Source organism: Indicator indicator, chromosome 24, assembly GCF_027791375.1.
Source record: "Indicator indicator isolate 239-I01 chromosome 24, UM_Iind_1.1, whole genome shotgun sequence".
NCBI lineage: Eukaryota > Metazoa > Chordata > Aves > Piciformes > Indicatoridae > Indicator > Indicator indicator.
In genome coordinates, this window is record NC_072033.1 from 856408 (window position 1) to 879760 (window position 23353).

Genomic DNA, 23353 nt, shown 5'->3' on the forward strand with positions numbered 1-23353 from the left:
ATTCTCTGGTCCTGCTGTAGCAGGGGGGTTGGACTCAAGGATCTCCAGAGGTCCCTTCCCTCACATCCTTTGAGCCTGTGACTTCTTCATGTTAAAGCCTTGCAATGATTGCTGAACCATTCCTGAAGGAGTGGGACTGGGGAGCCCAGAGCCACAGCAGGAGCTCAGTGTGGCACTGCTGCCTGTGCTGCTTCTTTAAGAACTGGACTCTGAAATTGGGACATTCCTGTGTTAGCATTTGCTAAAACTGGAACTCTACATTTATTGATGGGTTTTCTAAAACAAACTGGAAGCAATGCTCAGAAGGTCCATCAGGTGGATTCCTGTCTCTCCTAGGACAGGAAGAGCAGCACTGCTTGGGATTGTTATCCTCAGACCCAGGAAGCAAGAGATTCTTCCCACTGAATCCTAGCTGCAGCTTCAACCGAGAGCAGCCTGGCTCAGCTCCAGGCAGAACCCTGCCAAGATATGAACACAGCTCAGGAAACAACCACTCCAAAAATCTCCACTGCACATCCTACATGGATGCTTCTTCTCAAAGTACCTCCCCAACCTTTGGTGGTGGCTGTCAGACTGCTCAGATAAAGGCAGCCTGGGGCACCTCATGCCACTTTACTTTGCCCAGTAAGGGTCAGGAACTGGGTTACCAGCTGAGCTGGCCTGGGGGCATAGCTTTCTCTTCATCTTGAACAATTTTGCCAGTGGCAAAGCCGCCAGTTAGCATTGAACTCTGGGGGGCAAATGCTAGGATATAAACCAAAACAGGTCCTTTGCACTCAATATTTGCTGACACAACCATGGCCACGGTGCCCCTCACCAACCCCAGGGAGCAGCAAACCTACGTTGTTTGCTCTAACTGCTGGTTATTTTTCTTCTTCCTCGGAGGCTTCTTCTTCTTGGGCTTGTTGTTGTTCTGGCTGTTGGGTTTGTTGTTCACCCCAAAGTGCCCTGCTGAGATGTCACTCTGCAGCAGGTTGACCAGGAGCGGGCTGGTGAGGGTGACGTCCTTATTGACAGGGAAGACAGGATTCTGCCCGCAGGACAGCTGGGTCCCGTTGGGTGTTCCACTGAAGCCTGCATTGAAAGGCAGCCCATGGCCAGAGAAGTGGCTCCCTGAAGCATTGCTGTTGCCTTGCATTGCTTGCATGTGAGCAGGCACCATGCTGGGCTGCTGCACAGGCACCTCAGGCAGCATCTGCGGCAGGCTCACGTCGGTGCTGCTGGCAGCAGTTGTATCCCCGAGCTGCTGAGACATGTGAGGGCTGGGTCCAGTGGGTCTTAAAACTTGCCCTTGAATTCCCATAACCTGAGAAGGATTCCCATTCACAGGGCCTTGCTGTGCCATCATCTGCCCAGCAAACTGCACCATGTTTCCTTGCATGTTTGGGGTTGGTCCTCTCATCAGCTGCGCTGGCCCCGGCATGACGCTGGCCTGGTTGGGAGTACTGAAAGGCTGCTTGGTGCCTTGCATCTGAGTGGTCATCATCTGCTCCATCATGGAGTTCTGCTGTAGCAACACCTGGCCCTGAGGTCCCATCATCTGATTGTGGCTGGACATCATCTGTTGTCCCTGCTGGGGAATCATCTGCTTGGGTGGGGTCATCCTCTGGGGAGAAGGGCCAAGGTTTTGGTTTTGTGGGGTCACCATCATCTGGCCTTGTGGCATCAACTGGGATCGGGAAAGGATCATCTGGTTCTGAGGGTTCAGGGATCCCTGAGCCTGGATGTTTACCATCTGTCCTTGAGAGGATACAATTTGCTGGTGCATTCCCATCAGCTGAGAGGGTGGTCCTTGCTGAGGTTGTCCCTGGATGCTGCCCATGTTCACCTGTGGCACCCCACTGGCACCTGCCTGCTGGTTGTTCATGTTTCCATGAAGTCCCATTAGATTGGTCTGCATCATATTTGGTTGCCCATGTGGTGCTTGCATCTGATTTTGAGGAGGTCCAGATCCTTGGCCACCTTAGAAAAAACCAAAACACATTGCCAGTCAGATACTGCTTGGAGTGGTCTAAGAGCTTGCATGACTCTGGACATGGAGCAACTACCCTGAGACAGTTTTCCTCCCCCTCCCAAGGAGCAGCAGGGTCCCCTTGTGTTTGCAGTCCCCTGCTGCAATGCCTGATGCCACAGACACAGCCTGCTCCTCACACACAGCTCAAAATAAAGCCCTGACTGGTACTGCCCACACCCCACTGCAGGGGACAGAACACACTGCAGTTCAGCTGCTGGCTGAACCTAAGCTGGAAAATCTCCCAAACTCAAAGAACCATGGAATGGGTCAGGTTGGAAGGGTCCTGAGATCATCTACTGCAACCCTCTGCCATGGGCAAGGACACTTCTTGACTTGGCTGCTTAAGGCCTCATCCAACCTGGCCTTGAACACCCCCAGGGAGGAGGCAGCCACAGCCTCCCCGGGCAGCATATTCCAGAGTCTCACCACCCTCCTCCTGAAGAACTTCTTCCTCAGCTCCAGTCTAACCCTGCTCTCCCTCAGCTCCAAACCATTCCCCCTTCTCCTGTCTCTAGACCCCCTCAGGAAAATTCCCTCTGCAGCCTTCCTGTAGGATCCCTTCAGCTACTGGAAGGCAGGTCTAAGGTCCCCCTGGAGTCTTTTCCTCTCCATGCTGAACACCCCCAGCTCCCTCAGCCTGTCCTCACAGCAGAGGTGCTTCAGCCCTTGGATCATCCTTGTGGGCCTCCTCTGGACCACTCCAGCAGTTCCGTGTCCTTCTTAGATCACCTAACTCAGAGTAACTCCTAACCAAAACGAGCTTCAGATGATTTCCTACTGGGTTCAAACACCAACACTGCTGGAGTGCTGCTGAGTGACATCAGCAGAGCACCCAGAATACAGACAAAAGACTAAGAACTGACTCAGGTGGTGATGGCTGGGACCTAACGATTGCATTTGGAGAGGCCTGAGTGTGCCCAGACTTCTAGAGGAGCTAACAACCAACCCCTGCAAGGCAGGATCCAGCTGGTGGTTGTAGGATAACATCTCTCCCCTTTGTTCTTTTTTTTCTGGACAGGAAATTCCTTTTGTGTTTTATTTTCCTCAGCCTCCACCTTCCAGTGCTACTTCCACTCCATTTCTTACCAGATACTTCTGTCCCCTGCTACCAGAGTCCTGAGCAGTACAGCTGGGGGGTGTCAAAGACTTTTCTTGCCCTCACTTAGCAATGTCCCTGTGGCCCCAGCTGCCAGCTCCCTGCCCAGGGCAGCAGTTCAGGGCTTTGGTGTCTGTGTCACAAGCCAAGGCAGAGCATTCTGGGGCAGCCCACCCCCCAAGCAGACCTGTGTGCTGCACGTTCTGGCTGCTCTGCAGCTGCTGAGCTCCGCTGTTCACCGCTGCTCCCGGAGCTGTGGAGGGGCCCTGACCCTGCAGGAAGCTCTGGCTGGCCTGGCCGGCAGGGAACCCTGGTGGCAGCCGCTTGGGCAGTCCTGCACACAAGAGTTGGCTTGTTAGGGACTGGAGACAACAGCAAGGGCACAAAGAACATCTCTGACTGGAGCACAACATGAAGAGAACCTTTGGGGCTGGACTGCCATGTTGCAGGCTTAGGCAGAAATCTTTGCCAAGTACAAACCCCACTAGAGACATTTCCAGTTCTTACCTGGACAGGGATTCTGCCTCATGAGCTCCTGTGCTCACTTGAAGCCATCAGTTAAGCACAAAACTTACCCCACAGGAAGATGGAAAGTCTGTGCTTGACTTTTTACAAGAAAGAAAACCAAGCAATAAAGTTTGCTGCTTTCTTCCCTACTGCAGCTCCACTCTGCTTAGGCCCTTAACTTCCTCCATGGATGCAAACACAATCAGCTTGGGGTTTTATCCTGGTGATGTGCTCCTGGCCATGACAGTTCTCACCACAACACACCAGGCACATTCTCCTTTGAACACACAAAAGAACTTCTCAGCCCAGAGTGGGCTGAGGAACCTCTGGAGCCAGCACACCCAGAGGCCAGGCTGCTCGTTCAGGGAGCTCTGCTGCTCGAGCAAGGAACTCCCTCAGGTCCCTGTCTGGCACAATGCCCACACTGACACAGCAGAGCATCAGCACTGCCTGGGCACACAGAGCAAAACCTTCCCTCTACCTACCAACTTGAGCAGCAGAAAGAGACTTACAGAATCTTTTTTAAATCCACTGCCAAACAGACAGCGCCACAGACCTAGAAGCCCCTTCACAGCTTCACAGCTTGCATTGGGTTGGAAGGGACCCTCCAAGGGCATCTTGTCCAACCACCTGCAGGCAGCAGGGACACCTCCAGCTAGAGCAGGCTGCACAGGGACACACCAAGGCTGCTCTTGAATGTCTCCAGGGATGGAGCCTCAACCACCTCCCTGGGCAGCCTGTCCCAGTGTCTCCAGCCTCACTGTGCAGAACTTCCTCCTGATGTCCAACCTAACTCTGCCCTGCTGCAGTTTCAAACCACTGCCCCTTGGCCTATCCCCACAGCCCCTTCTGAACAGTCCCTCCCCAGCCTGCCTGCAGGTCCCCTGCAGATACTGAAACACAGCTCTAAGGTCTCCCTGGAGTCTTCCCTTCCCCAGGCTGAACAGCCCCAATTCTTTCAGCCTATCTCCCTATCAGAGGTTCTCCAGCCCTCTGATCATCTTTGTGGCCTTCCTCGGGACTCTCTCCATCAGCTCCATCTCCTTCTTGTGTTGGGGTCCCCAGAGCTGGACACAGCACTGCAGGTGAGGTCTGCCCAGAGCAGAGGGGCAGGATCCTCTCTCTCCAGCTCTGGCCACACTGTTTGGATGCAGCCCAGGCTGCCCTTGGCCTTCTGTGCTGCCAGTGCCCATTGCTGGCTCCTGTCCAGCCTCTCCCCAACCAGCACCCCCAAGTCTTCCTCTGCAGGGCTGCTCTGGCTCTCATCAGCCCCAGCCTGGATTGATATCCAGGGTTACCCTGACCCAGGTGCAGGACCTTGCACTTTGCCTTACTGAACCTCCTGAGGTTCTCCTCTGACACCTCTGCAGCCTGCACAGATCCCTCTGTTTGGCTCCCATCCTGCCCCTCAGTCTTACCAACCTCAACCACTCAGCTTGGTGTCACCAGCAGACTTGCTGAGGGTGCCTCAATCTCTCTGTCTCTATCATTGCTGAAGATATTGAACAGCTCTGGTCCTGATCTGGCTCCCTGAGGGATACCACTTGTCACCTGTCTCCATCTGGACATTGAGCTGTTGACCACTACCCTTTGGACGTCACCATCCAACCAATTCCTTAGCCACTGTCCTCCCTGATTTTTCTGACCCCCAACAAGCAGGCAGTTTCCCTTTGGTTTCTTTTCCCATTGCAGCTTTCTTGCATGGTTCATTAATTGGACTGCTTGTGTTAATTAATCTGCTCTGAGGCTTGTAAGAAATATTTCATGACAGTCAAGTGCAGAGTCAAACAAGACCCATCTGTGAACATGGAGCAGCCACTCTGGTTTTAGTTCTGCTAAACCTTCAGGGCAGTTGTGCCTGCAGGGATGCTTGAACTGAGAACAAGGCCTGCACATGGCCTGCTCCAAATCAGTGTCAGCCCTGATCTGTTAAAGTAACTCAGGGAAATGAAAGCACAGAAGGCATTCATCACATCCTGCATCCAAAGCAGTGTGGCCAGAAGATGAGAGAGAGGATCCTGCCCCTCTGCTCTGGGGAGACCTCACCTGCAGGGCTGTGTCCAACTCTGGAGCTCTCAACACAGGAAGGACATGGAACTGATGGAGAGGGTCCAGAGGAAGCCACAAAGATGATCAGTGGGCTGGAGAACCTCTGCTACAAGGACAGGCTGAGGGAGTTGGGGCTGTTCAGTCTGAAGAAGAGAAGGCTCTTAGGGGGATTTTAGAACAGCCTTCAAGTACCTGAAGAGGGCTACAAGAAGGCTGCAAAGAGACTGTTTGCAAAGGCCTGCAGGGACAGGAGCAGGGACTCTGGAACAGGCTGTCCAGGGAGGCTGTGGCTGCCTCCTCCCTGGAGGCGTTCAAGGCCAGGTTGGATGAGGCCTTAGGCAGCCAAGTCTAGTCGAGAGGTGTCCCTGCCCATGGCAGGAGGGTTGGAATAGCTGAGCTCTGAGGTCATTCTGTGACTCTATTAATCAACTTCACCTGCATTGAAATGAGGCCCATGGCACCAGCAGTGCAAACAAGCAGCTTGTCCAGCTCAGCACCCCAGCAAGGGGCACTGCTGACAGCCTGTGGGCAGACTGCAGACGTACAGCAAGAGGGCAAGGAACCAGAACCTGGGAGCTGGGAGACACAGAGCAAGGCACACAGCTTCCAGAGCAGACAGCACAGGCTTCAAAGGCTTGAGCAAGACCTTGTGTGTGGGTGCCTGAGAGCAGCCACGAGAAAGATTGATGCACAAAGAAGTGAGGAGGGCTCAAGTCTGGCACAGAACTACAGAAGGCTCAAGGGAAAAAAAAAAAAAAACAAAACACCAAGGACCCAAAAGAGATCTTTGGAATGGCAAAGGAAATCCCTTCACTGTTAGAGAAGAATTCTAGAAGTAGCAAGTAAAAGACATGATTGTGGAGGTCTTGAGTGTGGAGCCAAAGGGGAAGTTAAAACATCCCCTGACCTCTTGGGGGAAACCAGCACAGCAGCAACAGCTCTTTGCTCTTTTCTGTGGGGAGAAACTAATGACACAGGGCCAAGAGACAGACACCCCTTGGAAAGGGAGAGGTAAAATAACAGTGCTTCAGTTCTGGGGTAGAAAAAGTAAGTGGGGATAGAGGAAGCTGAAGAAAGAAAGAATAATATTCATTGGTTCTTATTGCACTCTCTCTTTTTCAGAAAAACCCTCCCCTCACCCCCAAATAAAAAACAATCAAAACCCAAACCCCAGAGCAGAGAGAGCCCAGCCCAGAGCTGAACAGAGAGCCCCCAGAGCAGAGCCCCAAAGGCAGAGCCCCCAGAGCAGAGCAGAGAGAGCCCAGCCTAGAGCAGAGAGCCCAGAGCACCTCTGAACTTGCTTAAAGGCAACAGAAGAGTTGTCAAGAGCACAAGTGGAAGCCAACCTCAGCAGCTGCATACAGCACGTTCTTTCTGCAGTGGCCCAGAGCCTGCCCCTAGGCTGTCACCATGCAGGGCAGAGACAGGCAGCAGGCAGGAGGTGATGCCCCTGCTCCTTCCCCCATGCCCTCTTTGTGTCCAGTCTGTGCCTTCATTCTGTCTTAAAGGACCTTTTCCAAACCAGCTGTGTGTAACTTTAGCTGTGGCCATGTCATCTTTCCTGGCTAGTTCCAGTCAAAGCAAGCCTCAGCAGTGCTTACCTCCCAAAGCAGGATGTAACCCCTGTGGAGCTTGGCTTTGCTGCTGCATCACCATGAAGTTGGGGGGCACACTCCCCTGCTGCACCATCGCACTGCGGCTGGGAGAGCTGACAGGCTGCTGGAACCCCTGGGGAAGGTTGCTGTTCTGGGGAGGCCTTGGTCCCATCTGCTGCTGGGGTTGGTTAACTGTTGGAGATGATGCAGGAGACCCCTGCTGGAAGGAGGAGGGAGAGGAAGCAGGAGACTTGTTGGTCAGGTGGGGTTGTTGCAGCGGCGTAGGAACCCGCGAGGGCCCTACCTGAAGGCTTTTCATTTGAGGAGCAGTAAACTGGCCAGGATTGCTCATCTGGGGAAAGTTTGAGTGAGCCTGAGAAGCTTGCTGGCTTCCAAAAGGATATGGAGGAGGAGGATGAGGAGGAGTTTGTATGGTTGCTAGAGATGGTCTCGCTTGAAGCTGCTGCTGCATTTGTCCAGGTAACGGAGCCTTCTTCCAGCCCTGGCTTACTGCCAGTGTGCCCAACACTCCCTGGCTTGGAGGAGGCTGAAGTGCTCCTGAAGGAAGCTGGTTCCAGCCAGGGGGAACTGGAACCTGTGCTGGCGAGGTGAAGGAAGGTCGAATGCCCTGCTGGGGCTGCTGGTGCGGCTGGGGGGGACGTGGCTGCAGCTGCGCCTGCTGCTGGAGCTGCTGAAAGCTGCCCGAGGTCAGCTGCCTGTTCACAGGCACTGCCTGCAGCGAGTGCAGCTGGGGACCCAGAGAGCCAGCTGGGTGGGTTTGCTGCTGGATGTTTAGGCCAGACAAGAGTGGGTCCATTGCATCTATCAAAACAGCAAAGAAAAACCATTACAAAATAACCCAATGCAGCCCAAGCCCACCCCGAGGGCAGCCACAGAGGGCAAGCTGCTTGCTTGCCTGTGCTTCCTCTGCACAAAAAGTCACCTTCCAGTGCTCCAACTTCTCCATCAGACAGCACAGGCAATGCTCCACAACTTTTCAAGTGTCTGGGCATCCCCAGAAGCCAGCTCTCACCCAGGTATAACCTCTACAACAAGGCAAGAATGCTCCCAAGAGCTTTTTGCTACAGACCAAAGCAGGTCCTCTGCACACTGAGACTGCCAGAGTCACAGAGCATCTCCAGCTGGAAGGGACCCAAAGGAGCCCAACTCTCTGCTCCTCACAGGACTACCCAGAACCAAACCAGTCCTCCTGGAGCTCTGACAGGATTGGTGCCATCACCACTTCCCTGGGAGCCTGTTCAGGGACCCACCACCCAGAGCCTTCTCCTAATGTGCAATCTGCACTTGCCCTGATGCAGCTTTGTTCTATTTCCTGACCCCTCTTGCTGAGCACCAGAGAGAGGAGCTCAGCACCTCCCTTCCACTTCCCCCCTTCAAGAAGCTGTAGCCTGCCACGAGGACCCCCTCAGCCTTCTCTTCTCCCAGCTGAAGAAAGCCAAATGACCTCAGCTGCTCCTTGCAATGACCTTTCTGTGCCTTGGTCTCCCTCCTCTGGACACTCTGTCCTTTGTGTGTTCAGCTGCCCAAACCTGCACCCAGCACTCAGGGTGAGGCCACAGCACTGCTGTGCAGAGAGGGACAATCACCCTCCTGGCCTGGCTCCCTGTGCTGTGCTGGATGCCCCCCAGGACAGAGCCCCTTTGGCTGCCAGGGCACCCTGCTGACTGCTGTTCACCTTGCCAGCAACCCACACCCTGATCCCTGTCTGTGGGGCTGCTCTGCAGCCTCTCCTGCTTCAGTTTCTATGCATAACCAAATCCTTCATGGATTCACAGAATGGTTTGGGTTGGAAGGGACCTTAAAGATCATCCAGTGCCAACCACCTACCAGCCCAGCTTGCTCAAGGCCTCATCCAGCCTGGCCTTCAACACCTCCAGGGAGGAGGCATCCACAGCCTCCCTGGGCAACCTGTGCCAGTCTCTCCCCACCCTCAATCTCAACAATTTCTTCCTCCTCTCCACTCTCAATCTCCCCTCTCCCAGCTCAAAGCCATTCTCCCTCATCCTGCCACTCCCAGCCCTTCTCACAAGTCCCTCCCCAGCTCTCCTGGAGCCCTTCAGGTCCTGGGAAGGCTGCTCTGAGTTCTCCCTGGAGCCTTCTCTTCTCCAGGCTGAACAGCCCCAACTCTCCCAGCCTGGCCCCACTTCTTGGGACTATTATCCCTACAAGTTAAAAAGCAGGCACAAGGAATCCAGGCTGTGTCATAAACTGACCTGCCCAGATCTCAAACATTTATGGACAACGCTGCCTGGAATAATAAACACTGCACAGGCCTGGAGAAGTCAGCATGCACTGTCACCATTCCATGGAATCACAGAACCATTCAGGTTGGAAAAGAGCCTCAGGATCACCAAGTCCAACTACTGACCCTACTCTGCAAGGGTCACCCCTGAACCATAGCCCCAAGCACCACATCCAAACCACCTTGAAACACCTCCAGGTTTGGGGACTCCACCACCTCCCTGGGCAGCCTGTGCCAGTGTCTGACCACTCTTGCTGTGAAATATTTCTATCTACTGTCCAGTCTAAACCTGCCCTGCTGCAGTTTGAGGCCATTCCCTCTTGTTCTATCACTAATGACTTGTGAGAAGAGACCAGCACCAACCTCTCCACAACCTCCTTTCAGGGAGCTGTAGAGAGCCAAGAGGTCTCTCCTTAGCCTCCTCTTTTTCACACTAACCAGCCCCAGTTCCTTCAGTGGCTCTTCATAAGGTTTATTCTGGAGGGACAAGTAACAATCACCTCTCTTTCTGTATTCCCCAAATGTAAATAAATTGCAGTGGCAGAACTGTGAAGAACAAGCCCTAAAATCATTCACACCCCTCAGACCCCCGAGCTTTAAACTTCCATCTTGCCAGCCCCTCCTGAAAACCTCTCATGCTGAGTCTGCTGCATTTGCTTCCCACTGGAGACATCTGCCTCCTCCAGCCACCCCTGGCTTGTGTCACAACCAGGGAGGGCAGCAGGGCCAGGAGGTGCCCATCCCCCTGTGCTCAGCACTGGGGAGGCCACACCTCGAGTGCTGTGCTCAGCTCTGGGCCCTCCCTGCAGGAAGGACATTGAGGGGCTGGAGCCTGTCCAGAGCAGGGCAACGAGGCTGGAGAAGGGCCTGGAGCCCCTGGGCTAGAGGAGGGCTGAGGGAGCTGGGGGTGTTGAGGCTGGAGAAGAGGAGGCTGAGGGAGACCTCATTGCTCTCTGCAGCTCCCTGAAGGGAGGTTGGGGTGAGGAGGTCACAGCCTCTGCTGCTTGGTGGCAAGGGACAGGAGCAGAGGCAATGGTTCCAAGCTGCCCAGGGGAGGCTCAGGCTGGAGTTGAGGAAATATTTCTGCCCTGGAAGGGCTCTCAGACATTGGCCCAGGCTGCCCAGGGCAGTGCTGGAGTCCCCATCCCTGGGGGTGTTCCAGCAGCTGTGGCCCTGGTGCTTAGGGCCATGGTTTGGTGCTGAGCCTGGAATTGGACTGGATGAGCTTGGAGGTCTCTTCCAACCAGACACATTCTGTGATTCTCTTAACTGCACCCAAAGACAAAGCTCAGCCACAACAGCTCTGCTGCAAACCCACCACTGCCCCAGCTCAGTGCATCTGAACAACCTCCCCAGCAAGCTGCTGCCTGCTGAGGCACCCAAGTGACTTGAGAAGCTTTACCAGGGGAAGCCCCAGGCCAGCTTTGCAGCACTCCTGTGAGCACAGCCTCAAGCCTAGTGCTAAAGACTAAAAATCCAGGAACATTTCCAGTGTGACTACATTTTACCACCTGGCTGTGAGGAAGGCCGAGACGTCCTTGGCTGAAGCTCAGCACCAGCACCACTTGCCACCATAGAGGAGGGCACATTTCCACTCTGAGACATCATGACAGCTGCAGCATTGCTCATTCTTATCAAACCTTAAAAAACACAAAGCAAAATCACCAACTCTTGCAGTCTGTACAGAGGCAGCAAGCAGAGATTCTCTGTGCCAAGCAAATATTGCTTTAGCTTTTGAGGGTAGTTTGGAAGGACCTGAGGACACAGAGCTCTGTCTGAGAGCTCACATTTTCTGGAATAACAACAAATGATCCCAGGGCAAGCTGAAGCTTCTCCTTCAGCACCAAACCTTTAAAAAGGCAACACCAGCAACTCATGAATGACTGGAGCCTGGCTTGCCACTGAAGTCACCAAGTGACAAGACTCTGTCAGAGCTGGACATGCACTAAGGGTCTTGCAAAATCTGACACTAGACAACAACTGAAATGTTGTAAGAGAGAAAAAAATCCAGGGTTTCATTCCCCAGGCTGCTGAATGAAAGCCTTCTGCACTGCTGGGTAGATTGCTGCTGCATTGGTACTGTTTCACTCATACTGGTGAGCTGCAGGCTCATGACTGTCCCAGTGAGAGCAGAGCAGCCTCTTTCAAAGCAAACTAACAGTTACATTCCTTGCTGAGCACAATTATTTAACTGCTGTTTAAGCAGGTGTCTGCAGAACCACAGAATGGGTTGTAAGGGACCTTAAAGCTCATCCAGGTCCAACCCCTGCCATGGGCAGGGACACCTCCCACCAGCACAGCTTGCTCAGGGCCTCATCCAGCCTGGCCTTCAACACCTCCAGGGAGGGCACAGCCACAGCCTCCCTGGGCTCCTGTGCCAGTCTCTCCCCACCCTCACTCTCAACAATTTCTTCCTCCTCTCCACTCTCAATCTCCCCTCTCCCAGCTCAAAGCCATTCTCCCTCATCCTGCCACTCTCAGCCCTTCTCACAAGTTCCCCCCCAGCTCTCCTGGAGCCCTTCAGGTACTGGAAGGCTGCTCTGAGGTCTCCCTGGAGCCTTCTCTTCTCCAGGCTGAACAGCCCCAACTCTCCCAGCCTGGCCCCACAGGGAGGTTCTCCAGCCCTCTGATCATCTCTTTGGCCTCCTCTGGGTCCTCTCCAGCAGCTCCAGGTCCTTCTTGTGCTGGGGCCAAATGCTCCTTCCATTCCTTCTCATCAGCATCCACACACACACATCTTAACCTTCACTTGGATGAAAACTGCTTTCCATCCTCTTGACTAAGACATTAATTAGTTTAGTTTATCTTATGATCCAGCTCTTAAAATGACTTAGTAGCTTCAAATCTTGATAAAATATGACTTCTGTAGATAAAAATTACTTAACATGCAAATATAGAGTTTAACACAGCTACACCTCCTCAGGAAAAGTGAATTTTATGATCAGATCTTAAAAGTTTATCAGCAAATATATAGAGAGACTAACACAGAGTGTCCTGTCCACAGCATCACAATGCACTGGCTCTGAAATGCCTTCTCACTACACACTGAATTGGGGCTCATGCTCACTGTGCACAGGCACCAATCTCAAACCAGAGCAGAGCAGATTTAGATGGAATGTGAGGAACAAGTTCTGCACCATGAGGGTGGTGGAACAGGAACAGGTTGTGGCCCCATCCCTGGAGATATTCAAGGTGAGGCTGGACAGGGCTCTGGGCAACCTGATCCAGGGGAGGATGTCCCTGCTGGCTGCAGGGGGTTGGAGTGGATGAGCTTTGGAGGTTCCTTCCAAGCCAGACCATCCTGTGATTCAAACAGCCAACTGTGAGAATGTCTGCACACTTCTAAGGCAGGTCACTACATTAGACCCAGCTGCCTCAGGTCTTTAAGGGAAAACAAACAACCAATAACCACGCAAACAAAAAACCCAACCAAAAAAACACCCAGCCATAAAACACAGGCACAAAAACTCCAAACAAAACCAACCACATGTGGTGGTTTGGCCCTGGCCTGGAGGCCAGATGCCCACCAAAGCCGCTCTATCACTCCCCCTCTTAAATGGACAGGGGGAGAGGGGAGGAAGAAAAAAAAATTGACCAAAGCTAATAATAAGATAGAAGCGAATTTAATAACAATAATAGTCAAAAGCAATAGACCGCGCGGAAGCAAGAGAGAGATGTTAGTCTCTACTTCCCATCAGCAGGACGATGGTCGGTCTCGGGAAGTAGGGCTCTCTAAGCTTGATAGTTGCTTGGGAGGATAGACGCCATGGACCAATCCCCCCACTTCCTTCTTTTACTTCATTCTTATATCTGAGCTGACGTCATATGGCATGGAATACTTCTTTGGCCAGTCCAGGTATGCCAGCTCAGCCATGTCCCCTCCCAAGATCCTGCCCATCCCTCAATGTACTCTTGGGGCAGGGAAGCATTGAGAAGACATAGCCTGGGTACTTATTCAACAGTAGCCAAAACATTGCTATGTAATCAACTGCTGCTGCAAAACACAGCACTGGAGAATTAACTCCAGCTTGGCCAAACCCAATACACCACAACAAACCAAACAAAAAACCCCAACAAACCACAACAAAACCAAACCCCAAAGCAAACACTCAAACCACCAAACCCTCAAAAAATCCCCAAACCAATCTGCCCAAAACACTCCAATATCTGTGGGATAAAATGCAGTCAGCTGTTGGAGGTGTCAGGTGGTGACAAAGTCCCCAGGAGCCAGCACTGGTCCCTGGCAGCCCAGAGCCAGCTGTGTGCTGAGCTGCATCCAGAGCAGGGAGAGAGCAGCACAGGGAGGGGATTCTGCCCTCTGCTCTGCTCTGCTCAGACCCCACCTGCAGCACTGCCTCCAGCTCTGGGGCCCCCAGCACAAGAAGTTGGAACTGTTGGGAGAGGCTCCAGAGGAGGCCACCAAGATAATCAGAGGGCTGGAGAACCTCCCTTGTGGGGACAGGCTGGGAGAACTGAAGCTGGAGTTGTTCAGCCTAGAGAAGAGAAGGCTCCAGGGAGACCTCAGAGCAGCCTTCCAGTACTTGAAGGGGTTTCAGGAGAGCTGGGGAGGGACTTTGGACAAGGGCTGGGAGTGGCAGGATGAGGGATAATGGCTTTGAGCTGGGAGAGGGGAGACTGAGACTGGAGAGGAGGAAGAAATTCTTTAGAGCAAGGGTGGGGAGAGACTGGCACAGGTTGCCCAGGGAGGCTGTGGCTGTGCCCTCCCTGGAGGTGTTGAAGGCCAGGCTGGATGAGGCCTTGAGCAAGCTGTGCTGGTGGGAGGTGTCCCTGCCCATGGCAGGGGTTGGGACAGGGTGAGCCTTAAGGTGCCTTCTAACCTGAGCCATTCTGTGAATTTAGTTCCCATACCTGGGGCATGGTTTGACAGCAGAGAGCCAAGAACACCCCAATTCAAATGGCAGCTCTGCAAACCACAGCTCCTAGACCCAGTGGCCTGAATTTCCAAGGCACAAAGAGCAAAGACACTTTACCTTGTCCCCCCTGCATGGGGAAGCCTGCATCCATCCGCACCGAGCTGCCTGCTCCCAGGGGGCCGTTGATCCGCACATCCTGGCTCCTGTTCTGAGCCAGAGCTAAGTTGATAGCACCTTCCCCTGAAAGGCAGAGTCTGGGTCAGCTGAGTGCTGCATGGGAAGGTGGCACGGGTTGCCATGGGTGCTTTACCAACAACCCCAGAGCTGAGACCTCCAGAAGGTGTGGAGCATCTAGAGTGCAGCCCAGGGGGACACAGGCAACTCTGCTTGCGTTCCCAGAATGCCTGCACCTAACCTTTACAAGAGGACAGCAGCAGCTGCCTCTTCCCCTTTCTCCCTCCCTCTCTCCTTCCCCATGCTGCTCCCTTATCTTTGTGACTGTAGGTGAGTGAGGCCTCGAGTGGCCTTGGCAGAGGCCTGGAGCTGGTGAGCTGAATTTCAGCTGCATCACAGAGGGTCAATAGTGGGGGGGTGCAGGGAGGCATTCTATGGGGGGGTGCATTTGGGCCTGGAATTTTGGCCTGGTTGGTGGAGGTCAGGGAAAGTTTTGGCTTAATGGGTTCTGTATGAAGCCCAGACTATGGCTTTTGGGTATTTGATATATGTTTTGCACTGTGGCACTGCAGTTTATGGGTAGCACTTCCATTGAGACTTCCAACCCTATCCTATATTTCTATCCAGTCCTCTATGTGGAGTTTTCTTTAACTCCTTTGAGAAGAATTAAAGAGACTGTCTTGCTCCCTTAGCCCAAGACAAAAGGCAGAACACAGAGAGTTTCAAAAGGACACCAAGAGGGTGCCAAGGAATGAAGAAGGAGCTTCAACTGTGATGTGCTGTGCTGCCATGCAGCCAGACCTGGACAGGCTGGAGAGCTGGGCACAGATGAACCTCATGAAGTTCAACAAGGGTAAGGGTAGAGTCCTGCTCCTGGGGAGGAACACCACCAGGCACAGGACAGTTTAGAGGTGACCTGCTGAAGAGCAGCTCCACAGAGAGGGCCCTGGAGTCCTGCTGGACAATAAGCTCTCCATGGGTCAGCAATGTGCCCTGGTGGCCAAGAAGGCCAAAGGGATACTTGGGTGCAGTAACAAAGAGTGTGGCCAGCAGGTCAAGGGAGGGTCTCCTGCCCCTCTATTCAGCCCTGGTTAGACCACAGCTGGAATACTGTGTCCAGTTCCTGGCTCCCCACTTCAAGAGAGACAGGGAAGTGCCGGAGAACTCTGAGGATGATGAAGGGACTGGAACATGTCTGATGAGGAAAGGCTGAGAGTCCTGAAACTGTTTAGTCTGGAGAAGGCTGAGAGAGGATCTGATCAGTGGTTACAAATAGCTGAAGGGTGCTGTCAGGAGGATGGGGCCAGGCTCTCTGCAGTGGTGTCCAGCAATAGGACAAGGGGCAATGGATGTAAACTCAGTCATAGGAGGTTCCACCTCAACACAAGGAAAAATGTTTTCACTGTGGTGGTGCTGGAGGCCTGGAGCAGGCTGCCCAGAGAGGTTGTGGAGTCTCCTTCTCTGGAGACTTTCAGAACCCACCTGGATGTGTTCCTGTGTGACCTGCCCTAAGTGGTCCTGCTTTGCAGGGGGACTGGACTCAATCTCTGGAGATCCCTTCCGATCCCTAGCACTCTATGGCTCTATGACTCAAAAGCACAGTTCTGCATCAGCTTATCCTCACCTGGATTTCAGTTAAAGAACAACCAACCACAACAAGGCCTTGCATTGATCCCAGCTGTGCTCCTGGACAACTGTCCAGAACTGAACTGTCATTGAGAAATCCACTGAAAATTTGGGGTTGGGAAAACCTCACATGAAACAATTATGGCCAAAATCCTGCTGAGCCATTTCTCATGCTAAGACACTTTCCAGGTGGGCTCCTGATGCTGAAAAGGGTTTACAGCCAGCATCTTTACTACTGACTGTGGTAGTTTCAGGCTGTGCCTTGAAATTTTTCTACAGATCTTGAACAGAAAGTAGTAGAATGTAAATAAATCACCATTGGGTCTGTGTCCTGAGGGGTCAAACCCCCAAACGTGCCCTGGCCCAGAGAATGGCCAAGCACCTGTGAATGTGCTAACCTGGACACTTCCTGGGCTCCAGACAACCCTGTACCAGGTGTGATTAACTTTGTGACACAGCTGGCAGCTGGGTGTGCCCCTGGCCAGCTTTGGATATGCCTCACCCCATGGGTCCAGTGTTACCAAAGGGCATTCATTGTCTCAGGACAGTATTTAAACCAGCCCAGGAGTCAGGCAACTTGCCTTGTGCTCACCCAGACAGCAACAAGAGCCAAGGGCTGCCCAAGAGCTGCTGAGGGCCTGCTGACCACAAAGAGCCAAGGGCTGCCCAAGAGCTGCTGAAGAATCTGTTCTAGCAGACCAACAACTTCAGCCAGGCCTTGCACCTGCACCAAGGCAGAAAGGGGAAAAGCTCCAAGGGGACTGAATCCCAGAAGAGGCTGCAGCCCAGCGAGGGAGCACACAAGAGAGAGGCCCTTAGCCCTCTCTGAGCCCAGGGCAAGCTCCAGACTGTGAACTGGGCACGACAAGAGAGAGGCCTTTAGCCCTCTCTGAGCCAAGGACTGCTCCAATCAGAGCCACAGCCTCTGGGCAGACACCAGACACAGGAGCAGGTGCTGAGTCCCCAGCCAGGCTGCCATGGAATCCCATGGGTGGGAACCCACAGCTCCCAGCACCTGTGTGGCCAATGTGAATTGCTGCATGGGAAAGCTCAGATCTGTGCTTGAGCCATTTCACTGTCTGGAGATGTGCAGTGGGAAAGCCACAACCAAATCACTGACCCTGTGACTGCATTTGGTAAATAAGCCATGGTGGTGTCTGAAGAGACCACTGCCCAAGAGAGTCAGCAGAAAAGACAGAAAAGAGACATTTTGATTACAGATGTAAAAAGGAAAATCATGATAATTCTAAACAATCCCATTGGACAGACTGACAAAGTTGGTCTGTATGGTCTAACTTTCTCTTGTTTTGGCTGCCTTGCCCTAGCTCTGGCTTCTGCTTGGCTTTGCTGACCTTGGCGTGTTCTTTGTTGTGGCTGAGTATCTAACAAACATCTCTCTGCTCTTTCTGTCCTCTAGAGTGTACAGGGGGGTAAGGAAGGGGGCAGGGAAGGGGAAGCTGTTACTAGCTCCCCTGGTTTTGCCTGGGGGGTTCTTGTGCTGCTTATCAATTGTAAATCTCTGTAAATAATGTAAATATTGTATATTTTGTACGTATTCATTGTATTTCAGCTTAGATTGTAGTTTTGCTTGTAAATACAGCTTCATCTGCTTCCAAGGGAGCTGCTCTGGCAATTTCATCTTGGGGGGAATTTTCAACCCACCACACTGACCCTCTCCCTGAAAGAAGCAAAGCTACCAGTGCCCTGCAGGCATCTTCCAAACTGCTCAGGGACAATGCTGACCAAGCACACAGAATGCTGAGTGCACTTCAGTTTGAGCTGGCTGCCCTGGGAAGCAGAGAGGTGTGAGCAGTACCTTCAATCTGCACGGAGAGGATGCCCAGGTCCCGCAGCTGCTGGTTGTTGCTCTGCGCCAGGAGCCGCAGGCGCTCGGCGGCCTCCCGGGGGATGTTGAAGGTGACCCTGACGCTGTTCCAGGGCTCGATCTTCTGCAGCTTCAACTTGCTGGACTCTGGAGAGGAAAAGGGGCAGAGTCAGTGCAGTGGAGAAAGGGCTTGGGAAAGAAAAGCACAGCTGGAAAAAGCAAAGCAAGGACCTGGCTTTGAGACTTGTCAGTGGTGGGTCTCAAGCACAGGAGATGCCTGCAGTGCAGGTGCACAGAGCCACACTGCCACACCTCCTGCCCTGCTCACAAAGCTCAGGTCAGGCCTGGGGCCCTCACTCCAAGAAGGACACTGAGGGGCTGGAGCAGGTCCAGAGAAGAGCAACCAAGCTGGGAAAGGGTCTGGAGAACAGGGCTGGGGAGGAGCAGCTGAGGCAGCTGGGGGTGTTTAGTGTGGAGAAGAGGAGGCTGAGGGAGACCTCATTGCTCTCTGCAGCTCCCTGAAAGGAAGCCAAGAGAGCCAATGGTATCTTGGGGTGCATCAAGGAAAGTGTGGCCAGCAGGTCAAGGGAAGTTCTGCTGCCCCTCTGCTCTTCCCTGCTGAGATCACACCTGCAATGCTCTGTCCAGTTCTGGGCTCCCCAGTTCAAGAGAGACAGGCAGCTGCTGAACTCACCTATGAGGATGACGAAGGGACTAGAACGTCTGTTTGAGGAGAAAAGGCTGAGAGCCCTGGGGCTGTTCAGTCTGGAGAAGAGAAGGCTGAGAGGGATCTGATCAATGTCCAAAACTATCTGATGAGTGGGTGTCAGGATGAAGGTGCCAGGCTCTTTGCAGTGCTGCCCAGTGATAGGACAAGGAACAACAGGGACAAGCTGGAACCCAGGAGGTTCCACCTCAGCATGAGGAGAAACTTCTTCAGTGTAAGGGTGCTGGAGCCCTGGAGCAGGCTGCCCTTCTCTGGACATCTTCAGAACCCACCTGGATGTGTTCCTGTGTGACCTGCCCTGAGTGACCCTGCTCTGGCAGGAAGGTTGGAGTGGATGATCTCTGCAGGTTCCTTCCAACCCCTACCATTCTGTGATTCTGTGATTCTCCAGACCCTTTCCCAGCTTTCTTGCCCTTCTCTGGACCTGCTCCAGCCCCTCAATGTCCTTCTGGCAGTGAGGGGCCCAAAACTGAATCCAGGATTCAAGGTGTGGCATCACCAGTACCTAGTCCAGGGGCCCTGCTCCTGCTGCCCACACCTTCTTGGCCACCTGGGCACACCCTGGCTCCTGTTCAGCTGCTGACAGCTAGCACCTCCAGAAGGCCAGTGCCAACAGAGCCCTGGCAGTATTTCATTAATTGCTACCACAGTAATCAGTTTTTCTGAACAGGTATCTTCAATCCAGTGCAAAAGAAGAGAGCTTCTTACAGCAGTGCAAAGTCTGGAGCTGCAGCTTTCCTGACCACCTGCTGTACACAGGAGTTCAGCATCGCATCTACAGGACTCTTAAACACCCCCAGGGATGGAGACTCCACCACCCTCCTGGGAAGGCTCTTCCAGTGCTGAGAACTCTTGCTGGGAAGAGATTCTTCCTAATATCCAACCTGAACCTCCCTTGGTGCAATCTGAGGCCAATTCCTCTTGTTCCATCACTTGTTGCTTGGTTGAACAGACCAACCCCCACCTGGCTCCATCCCCTTTTTAGGGAGCTGTAGAATGCAAGGAGTTCTGCCCTCAGCCTCCTCTTCTGGTTTGAAAGTTACAGGTGGGAAGTGGGAAGAAGGAAGGGCAGGGACCTTGGGTGTGTTTGTCTGAAATGGCACCTGACTGACTAAAAGATTGCTACAAAACACATCTGAGGAGCATTACAAATATATCCCTGAAACAGGTTTATAAGCTTCTGGTTTCTACCTTTCTGAAAAGGAAGCCCCTCTGAAAACAATAAACAGTGGCCTGCACTGGAATCACTTCCTCCACTGCCCCATCAGAGTTGCCAGAAGTTTGCTCACTTGTTGACTCTGAGAAGATGCAAATAATTCATTCTTGTTCTTACCTATTCACCAAGCCCTCCTGCTGCTGCAGCAATGCTGTTATTAAACTCAGCCTCTTTCTACTCTCAAACACATTCTTGGCTGGAAACATGACAGGAGGAGTTTTTAAACCTCCTTCTGTGGAGGCTTGAACATTCCCACATTTATTGTTATTTATGTTTCAATATAATGAGCAGCTCCCCAGGAGCCAGCAGTGCCCTCCTGCAGCCCAGCAGGCAGCTGTGTGCTGGGCTGCAGCCAGAACAGTGTGGGCAGCAGGGCAGGAGAGGGGATTCTGCCCCTGGACTCTGCTCTGCTGAGACCTCACCTGCAGTGCTGCCTCCAGTTCTGGTGTCCCCAGCAGGAAGAGGACACAGAGCTGCTGGAGAGAGTCCAGAGGGTGCCACAAAGATGATCCAGGGGCTGGAGCAGCTCTGCTGTGAGGACAGGCTGAGGGAGCTGGGGGTGTTCAGCCTGGAGAACACTCTGTGGAGACATTAGAGCTGCCTTCCAGGACCTGAAGGAAGGCTGCAGAGGGACTTTTCCTGAGGAGACTAGGGACAGGCCAAGGGGGAATGGTTTGAAGCTGAGGCAGAGCAGGGTTAGACTGGAGCTGAGGAAGAAATTCTTCAGTAGGAGGGTGGTGAGACTCTGGCACAGGCTGCCCAGGGAGGCTGTAGCTGCCTCCTGCCTGGGGATGTTCAAGGCCAGGTTGGATGAGGCCTTGAACACCCAATTCTAGTTGAGAAGTGTCCCTGCCCATGGCAGGGGGTTGGAGTAGATGAGCTCTGGGGTCCCTTCCAATCTGAGCCATTCTGTGACTGACTTTCCATATAACAATTGCAGTCCTGGCTTCACCATTTGTAGGTATCAGCACCACAGCTCCTTGGGTTTTCAGACTCTGCATCTCTGGTAAGCCTAAGCCAAGACCCTGTAACTAACACCACCCTCAATATCCTGCCTTGCCCTGAATCACATTAAATAACTTACCACATGGATCACTTTCAAATCAATTTGACACTGGCTGGGCAGTGTGCTCTGTGCTGTCCCAGCTGGGCTCTCAGCCATGGTTATTAATCCTGCCATTGATGCTGGTGACAAGCCCAGCACACAGATGGCTCTGTGTGACAAGGGCAGCTCCACACAGCCACAGACTAAAACTGTTTGCATTCTAAAGCTGTGCACCTCATCATGGCATTTCACACCAGTACCTGGCATTTCACACCAGTAACTATCTGGTTCCAGTCTACTTCCAACTGATTGCAAGATACAGCTCCAAAGAGCTTCTTTATAGCATTTTTGTCTCCTCCCAGCAAGGACTCCAGAAGTGACACCAGACCTAACTGACTGCAGCTGGACACAATGGGAAGAGATGAACAAAGTGTCAAAGAACTTCTCCTCCCCCTCTACTCTGCCCTGCTGAGGCCTCACCTGGAATATTGCATCCAGTTCTGGCTCCCCAGTTCAGGAGGGACAGGGATCTGCTGGAGAGAGTCCAAGGGAGGGCTACAAGGATGCTGAAGGGACTGGAGACTGCCTGGGGAGGAGAGGCTGAGAGCCCTGAGGGTGTTTAGTCTGGAGAGGAGAAGGCTGAGAGGGATCTGATCAATGTCTATCAATAGCTGAGGGCTGGGGGTCAGGAGGGAAGGGACAGGGACAGGCTCTGCTCAGCTGCACCCTGGGATAGGACAAGGAACAATGGATGGAAACTGCAGCACAGGAGGTTCCAGCTCAACATGAGGAGGAACTTCTGCACTGTGAGGGTGACAGAGCCCTGGAGCAGGCTGCCCAGAGAGGTTGTGGAGTCTCCTTCTGTGGAGCCTTTGCAGCCCTGTCTGGATGTGTTCCTGTGTGACCTGTGCTGGATTCTCTGGTCCTGCTCTGGCAGGAGGTTGGACTGGAGGATCTCCAGAGGTCCCTTCCAACCCCTCACATCCTGGGAGCCTGTGGACTTCAGCTTGGCCATTCAGAAGCCATGGGGTGTTTGCCAGGAGTGACACAAGCAGGCATGCAATGAACAGATTCAGACCTCAGCTAGGAAACTGCTTTGGTTTGAAGAGCAAGAGGCTGCCTGCTGCAGAAGAGAGCACAGCCCCAGGAGCAGCAAGCTGGCAGGATGAGCTGCAGTGACTGGGCAGAGCTTGGCGCACAAGCAGCAGAGAGGGAGCCTGGGGCTGGTGATGTGGCTCTCAGTTCTGGTTATGTGACACATGACAAGGGCTGCCCTGCTCCCAGGCTCCAGGACCCTCCTGCCACCACACTTCAGGCACCCTCCCTGGCCTTTCTGTTTCTACAGCAAATGATACTAGTGGCAAGAAACAGGAGGCTGTTAACCTGACCCTCCAATGAATCTCAGCTGAGGGGGATGCTGGGGGAGGGGGAACACATCCTTGACTGTGGAATCACAGAGTGCTCTGGGCTGCAAGGGACCTTCAAAGCTCATCCAAGTCCAACCCCCTGCACTCAGTAGGGACATTCTCCCCTGGATCAGGTTGCCCACAGCCCTGTCCAGCCTCACCTTGAACAGCTCCAGGGATGGAGCCTCAACCACCTCCCTGGGCAACCTGTTCCAGTGTTCCACCACCCTCATGGTGCAGAACTTGTTCCTCACATCCAATCTCAATCTGCTCTGCTCTAGTTTGAAGCCATTGCCCCTGGTCCTGTCCCTGCAGGCCTTTGCAAACAGTCTCTCTCCATCCTTCCTGTAGCTCCCTTCAGGTACTGGGGTGTTGTTATTAGGTCTCCCTGGAGCCATCTCCAGGCTGAACACCCTCAGGCTGCCCTCATAGTAGAGGTGCTCCAATCCCCTGAGCATTTTTGTGTCCTCCCCTGGAACTGCTCCATCAGCACAGACCCAAACCAGCACAATGCTGCACCCCTGCCCCAGGATTCACTTCCACAGAACACAGCAATGTGTAATGGAGAGAGAAGAAAGATCAAAACAAGGAAAACCTGGGAAGAGGCTGGGGATGAATGGACTCACTGATTAAATCTGTTTTAAACATTGAAGTACCTGCAGAAACTTGGAGCCTGTGTCTCTGAGAACAGCTCCCAGATTCGCTAACAATAACCCACACAGATCTTGTTACAAACTAAGGAACTCCAAAAAAAGAAATACTAATCTTGTTCTTTGCACAAGCACCTTGCTCATTAGCACTACTGGAATTCACAGAGCATTAGGGGCTGGAAGGGACCTCCAGAAATCACCCAACCCAACCCCCCTGCCAGAGCACGGTCCCCCAGGGCAGGGCACACAGGAACACATCCAGGTGGGTTTGGAAAGTCTCCAGAGC

At 53.2% G+C, this 23353-nt stretch overlaps 1 protein-coding gene across 1 annotated transcript in view; it reads right to left on the reverse strand.

Annotated features, from left to right (window-relative positions):
• The window catches only part of NCOA6 (nuclear receptor coactivator 6), a 46063-nt gene that overhangs the window by 21865 nt on the left and 845 nt on the right, over window positions 1–23353 (reverse strand). Inside the window, exons 3-8 of the mRNA XM_054392144.1 lie at window positions 18015–18170; window positions 14516–14638; window positions 11036–11164; window positions 7268–8083; window positions 3298–3444; window positions 852–1962 (exon numbers count right to left, since the gene is read on the reverse strand). Of these exons, the coding sequence (XP_054248119.1) occupies window positions 852–1962; window positions 3298–3444; window positions 7268–8083; window positions 11036–11164; window positions 14516–14638; window positions 18015–18170 (2482 nt within the window). The remainder of the gene's footprint in view (window positions 1–851; window positions 1963–3297; window positions 3445–7267; window positions 8084–11035; window positions 11165–14515; window positions 14639–18014; window positions 18171–23353) is intronic.